At 47.2% G+C, this 5,725-nt stretch overlaps 1 protein-coding gene across 1 annotated transcript in view; it reads right to left on the minus strand.

Moving 5' to 3' along the window:
* utp18 (UTP18 small subunit processome component) overlaps positions 1 to 5,274 on the minus strand; it is a 17,762-nt gene extending 12,488 nt beyond the window's left edge. The window contains exons 1-6 of the mRNA XM_055152465.1: positions 4,743 to 5,274; positions 3,251 to 3,399; positions 2,807 to 2,899; positions 2,371 to 2,444; positions 1,519 to 1,613; positions 1,302 to 1,427 (exon numbers count right to left, since the gene is read on the minus strand). Of these exons, the coding sequence (XP_055008440.1) occupies positions 1,302 to 1,427; positions 1,519 to 1,613; positions 2,371 to 2,444; positions 2,807 to 2,899; positions 3,251 to 3,399; positions 4,743 to 4,967 (762 nt within the window). The 5' untranslated portion in view covers positions 4,968 to 5,274. The remainder of the gene's footprint in view (positions 1 to 1,301; positions 1,428 to 1,518; positions 1,614 to 2,370; positions 2,445 to 2,806; positions 2,900 to 3,250; positions 3,400 to 4,742) is intronic.
* Positions 5,275 to 5,725: the final 451 nt, after the last annotated feature.

Consider the following 5,725-nt stretch of genomic DNA (forward strand, 5'->3'; position numbering starts at 1 on the left):
TTTATAAAAAAATTTTAAATCATGATTCAACTGTGACTTTATTTTTTTCCATCAAAATGATTTAAAACATAAACGACTGTTTTATAAATCACACGTGGACATAAAAAAACATTTCTTCAGGTCAAATCTGCTGAAGAACAAAGAGAATCAGTCTGTGTTTTCAGGTTCTGGATGTGGTGACGTCAAACTCCCCGACTGTTTTTCTGATTTTAAAAAACGGCACCGTGTCATGAAACAGCCCAAAAGTCCCGTCACAAATCTTTAATGTGATATTTTCTATCAGTGACATAGTCTCCGTTCAGTCTGCAGGTTTAAAGCTCAAGTCTGATGTTTTTGTGAAATCCGATGTTTTTTCGAGGTCGTTCACATTTCCAGTTAAATGTGACTTGTGTGTGACTCCAGTGTGAACATTAAACGGTCCAAAAGTGTCCCACATGGAGAATGAGAAGGAGCAGGTTTTTGGTGGTGGTGTTTTGTGGTGAGTGGAGATGTGCTTCACTTCAGTCACACTGAGTTCATGAACACCTGTGTTTCTGTATCTGATCTTTTCAATGTCTGAACCACACAGATGTGATGTTTTCACATGTGACCAGGACACTTGGATCTGTGCTCCTGAAACTGATCCATATCTGATCTTTAACATGTGACTTGAGTGTGAACAGTCAGGTCACATTCATCCACCTACACGTCATCAACAAGACACAAACGTCACTATTCTGCACTGAAGTAGAGAAAACTGTTCATGATCCATGTGACTGAAGTGAAGCACATCTCCACTCACCACAAAACACCACCACCAAAAACCTGCTCCTTCTCCTTCTCAATCTCCTCCTTAAAACAAGTCAGTTGTTCATGTTGTGGCTCCGGTACGAGAGGAACTTTAAAATCTCCAGGTGCTCGATGCTGCGTCCATGTTTGTTCAACTTGTGTAAACACAGAGACGCTCGCTGCGGTTGACGTCGTCGTGTCTCCAGTGTCACATGTGGGACACTTTTGGACCGTTTAATGTTCACACTGGAGTCACATACAAGTCACATTTAACTGGAAATGTGAACCACCTCGAAAAAACATCCGATTTCACAAAAAAATCTGAATTGAGCGTTAAACCTGCAGACTGAACAGAGACTAAACTCATTCACTCAGAGTTAAAACAAACTCTACATTTAGAGTGTTGATCTGAGCTGCTCCCGTCTGTGTCAAACTTTACTCAACGACAGAACCATGTGACGTCGTCTGAAAACAGAACTAAAACCTCGAGCGCTCGGGTTCTAGGAGGATAAATATAAAAGCAGGAAGTGCACCTGAAAGAGACACAGTGATTGGTCGAGTCCCGTCGTCATGACGACCTGAGCGTTGGGATGGAACTGAACCGAAGTGAGAGAATCTGACGAAGAACGAGACGAGTTCGCATCAAGACACTTCTTCATCTGAAAGACAAACACGAGACTGAACCAGGACTGAAACTGGACTGGACCAGGACTGGACCAGATCTAAACCAGGACTGAACCGGACCCAGACCTTGATGATTCCTTTGGGCAGGTTTTCTGAGGTTCTGGTGAAGGTTCCGGTTTTTCTGGTCAAATCTTCATCTTCATCAGAATCTGAGTCCTGAACTGTAAATAAAACATCTGTTAAACCAGGACTAAACCAGGTCTAAACCAGGTCTAAACCAGGTCTAAACCAGGACTAAACCAGGTCTAAACCAGGTCTAAACCAGGTCTAAACCAGGTCTAAACCAGGAGGTCTAAACCAGGACTAAACCAGGTCTAAACCAGGTCTAAACCAGGTCTAAACCAGGACTAAACCAGGTCTAAACCAGGACTAAACCAGGTCTAAACCAGGACTAAACCAGGTCTAAACCAGGTCTAAACCAGGTCTAAACCAGGACTAAACCAGGTCTACTAAACCAGGTCTAAAACCAGGTCTAAACCAGGACTAAACCAGGTCTAAACCAGGACTAAACCAGGTCTAAACCAGGACTAAAACCAGGTCTAAACCAGGTCTAAACCAGGTCTAAACCAGGACTAAACCAGGTCTAAACCAGGTCTAAACCAGGTCTAAACCAGGACAAAACCAGGTCTAAACCAGGACTAAACCAGAACTAAACCAGGACTAAACCAGGACTAAACCAGAACTAAACCAGGTCTAAACCAGGACTAAACCAGGTCTAAACCAGGTCTAAACCAGGTCTAAACCAGGACTAAACCAGGACTAAACCAGGACTAAACCAGAACTAAACCAGGTCTAAACCGGGACTAAACCAGGTCTAAACCAGGTCTAAACCAGGTCTAAACCAGGACTAAACCAGGACTAAAACCAGGACTAAACCAGGACTAAACCAGGTCTAAACTTGGGTTTAGTTTTTCTCACCTTGTTTCTTTTTCTTGTTTTGTTTTGGGTCGATTTTGGCCCAGGCCGGAGTCCCGCCCATCGCCCTCTGGAACCTGCACAAAACACCTGTCAGTCAAACACCTGTCAGTCAAACAGTCACCTGTCAGTCACCTGTCAGTCACCTGTCACTGTCAGTCACCTGTCAGTCACCTGTCAGTCACCTGTCAGTCACCTGTCAGTCACCTGTCAGTCACCTGTCAGTCATTCTGTCAGTCACCTGTCAGTCACCTGTCAGTCACCTGTCAGTCACCTGTCAGTCAAACATCAAAGCTCCAGTTCACAAACATCAGACACTTGGACAAACCAGAGTTTATGAAATGAACCTGTGACCTCTGACCCCTCCCCCCCGTGTGACACCCCCCCCCCCCCATGACCCCTGACCCCTTGTGACCCCTGACCCCTTGTGACCCCTGACCTCTCCTTCATGCGCTGCTGCAGGTCAGATTTACTCAGAGACGTTTCTCCTCCTTTCACCAAATCTCTGCGAAACCTGTGAGTCACGTCCACCCTGAAACACAAGAGACCGGCTCAGGACCAGGACCAGGACCGGAACCAGAGCCAGGACCGGGACCAGGACCAGAGCCAGGACCAGGACCAGGACCAGGACCAGAGCCAGGACCAGGACCAGAAGGACCAGGACCAGAGCCAGGACCAGACAGGACCAGAACCAGGACCAGGACCAGAGCCAGACCAGACCAGACCAGAGCCAGGACCAGAGCCAGGACCAGAGCCAGGACCAGAGCCAGGACCAGACCAGAGCCAGGACCAGAGCCAGGACCAGGACCAGAGCCAGGACCAGAGCCAGGACCGGGACCAGAGCCAGGACCAGGATCAGAGGCAGGACTAGACCAGGACTCACTGCTCCTCGGTCTCGTCGTCCTCGTCGATCCAGGCGGGGCGTTTGATTGGCGGTTGCTGCTCTTCTTCATCATGTGATTTTTCACCAGCTTCATCATCATCATCATCGCTCTCGTCCAATCGCAGAGCAGCCTCAGGATCCTGCTCCTCCTATTGGTCAGAAAAACACACGGACAGTTGAGTCCTGGTTTAGTCCCGGTTCAGTCACCCTTATGTCACAGATAATACTCCCTACAACTGTACAACAACTCACCTTATGTCACAGATAATACTCCCTACAACTGTACAACTCACTCACAGTCCCTACAAACAACAACTCACCTTATGTCACAGATAATACTCCAACTACAACTGTACAACTCACACCTTATGTCACAGATAATACTCCCTGTACAACTGTACAACTCACCCTTATGTCACAGATAATACTCCCTACAACTGTACAACAACTCACCCTTGTGTCACAGATAATACTCCCTACAACTGTACAACTGACCCAGTGCCCTGACGACAGAGGGACATAATCCTGTGTCGTCCTCTTTTATATTTTATTTATTTTTCTATTTTATTTTGACTTTTACATTTACATTTATATAATTATGTTTTATTTTCACTCGTGTCTTTTGCTCTTTTTTATTTTATTTATTTTTTTGCTGCTCATTTAGAATTTATTTTATTATTTATATTTTTGCTCTTTGTTATTTTAAAGTTTCTGTTTGACTCTGTGTCCAAATCATTTCCCTGTGGATCATTAAAGTTTGTCTAAGTTTAGTCCTGGTTTAGACCCAGTCCAGACTTGGTTCAGTCCTGGTCCAGACCTGGTTTAGACCCAGTCCAGACCTGGTTTAGTCCTGGTCCAGTCCTTGTTCGGTTGGTCCAGTCCTGGTCCAGTCGGGTCAGTCCTGGTTTAGTCCTGGTTTTAGTCCTGGTTTTAGTCCTGGTTTAGTCCTGGTTTAGTCCTGGTTTTAGTCCTGGTTTTAGTCCTGGTTTAGTCCTGGTTTTAGTCCTTGTTTTTAGTCCTGGTCCAGACCTGGTTTTAGTCCTGGTTTAGTCTGGTTTAGTCCTGGTTTAGTCTTGTTTTTAGTCCTGTTTAGTCCTGGTTTAGTTTACCTGGTTTAGTCCTGGTTTAGTCCTGGTTTAGTCCTGGTTTAGTCCTGGTCCAGTAGACCTGGTTTAGACCTGGTTTAGTCCTGGTTTAGTCCTGGTTTAGTCTTGTTTTTAGTCCTGGTCCAGACCTGGTTTAGACCTGGTTTAGTCCTGGTTTAGTCTTGTTTTTAGTCCTGGTTTAGTCCTGGTTTTAGTCCTGGTTTAGTCCTGGTTTAGTCCTGGTTTAGTCCTGGTTTAGTCCTGGTTTTAGTCCTGGTTTAGTCCTGGTTTTAGTCCTGGTTTAGTCCTGGTTTAGTCCTGTTTTAGTCCTGGTTTACTTCTGGTTCAGTTCTGGTTTTAGTCCTGGTCCAGACCTGGTTTAGTCCTGGTTTAGTCCTGGTCCAGACCTGGTTCAGTTGGGTCAGGAGTTCTTCTTCGTCTGTTCTGAACAGCGCTTGTTCCAGGAGGCGGGTGGATGTTTCTTCTTCTCCGAGCGCAGCGACTCTCCGGACGTTTTCCTCCCGGCGCCGCGCCTCTTTCTCCGGGTTCCACTTGGCGGGTTTCGGCCTCTTCCTCCGCGGCCCCAGAGGCTCCGGCGCCGACGGGAGTTTCATGAAACCACTGTCCTCCATGACCCGAACCGAACCGAACCAAACCAGAACCAAACCGACCCAAACAGACCCGCCGCGGAACCGAACAGAACCGAACAGACACACGTGAGGCTCCCCGTGTGTTTACCACGGACATGAGTTTCCGGCTCACACAGGAAGTGCTTCAGTAAACAGCGCTGGGGTTGACTCCGCCCCCTGGTGTTTGTGGGAGGAACTGCAGCCGCAGCGTCAAAAACACGTCTGAATATTTTTATAAATAAATAGTTAAAAATGAGAAAATAAATCTGTGGAACACGGTCCCACATGATTTATTTAAGCAATTAGGAGGAATTAGGGGCAGAGGGAGAGGGAAGTCCGGGTTTAGACCTGGTTTAGTCCTGGGTTAGTTCTGCTTAAGTCCTAATTTAATTGGTCCCTTTTTGATTTGATCTCCATTAGTCCTGGTTCAGTCCTGGTTCAGTCCTGGTTCATGTTCTTCTTCTGAGCAGAGACTCCCAGACTTCCTTCACCCCAGACACTTCCTCCAGCTCCTCCAGTGGGACCTGAGGTGTTCCCAGTCCAGTCCAGAGACATGGTCCCTCCAGTGTGTCCTGGGTCTCCTCCTCCTCCTGCTGGGACATGAACACCTCCTGAGGGACACGTCCAGGAGACGTCAGAACAGACGTCCTCCCCTCAGACGCTCCTCTCCACGTGGAGGAGCAGCGGCTCTACTCCGAGCTCCGACCTCTGTCTCTAAGGGAGACGCCCGGACGTCCTGCGGAGGAAACTCATCTGTGTCT

Source organism: Boleophthalmus pectinirostris, unplaced genomic scaffold (assembly GCF_026225935.1).
Source record: "Boleophthalmus pectinirostris isolate CB_2022bp ecotype Guang Dong unplaced genomic scaffold, ASM2622593v1 HiC_scaffold_17, whole genome shotgun sequence".
NCBI classification, from domain to species: domain Eukaryota; kingdom Metazoa; phylum Chordata; class Actinopteri; order Gobiiformes; family Gobiidae; genus Boleophthalmus; species Boleophthalmus pectinirostris.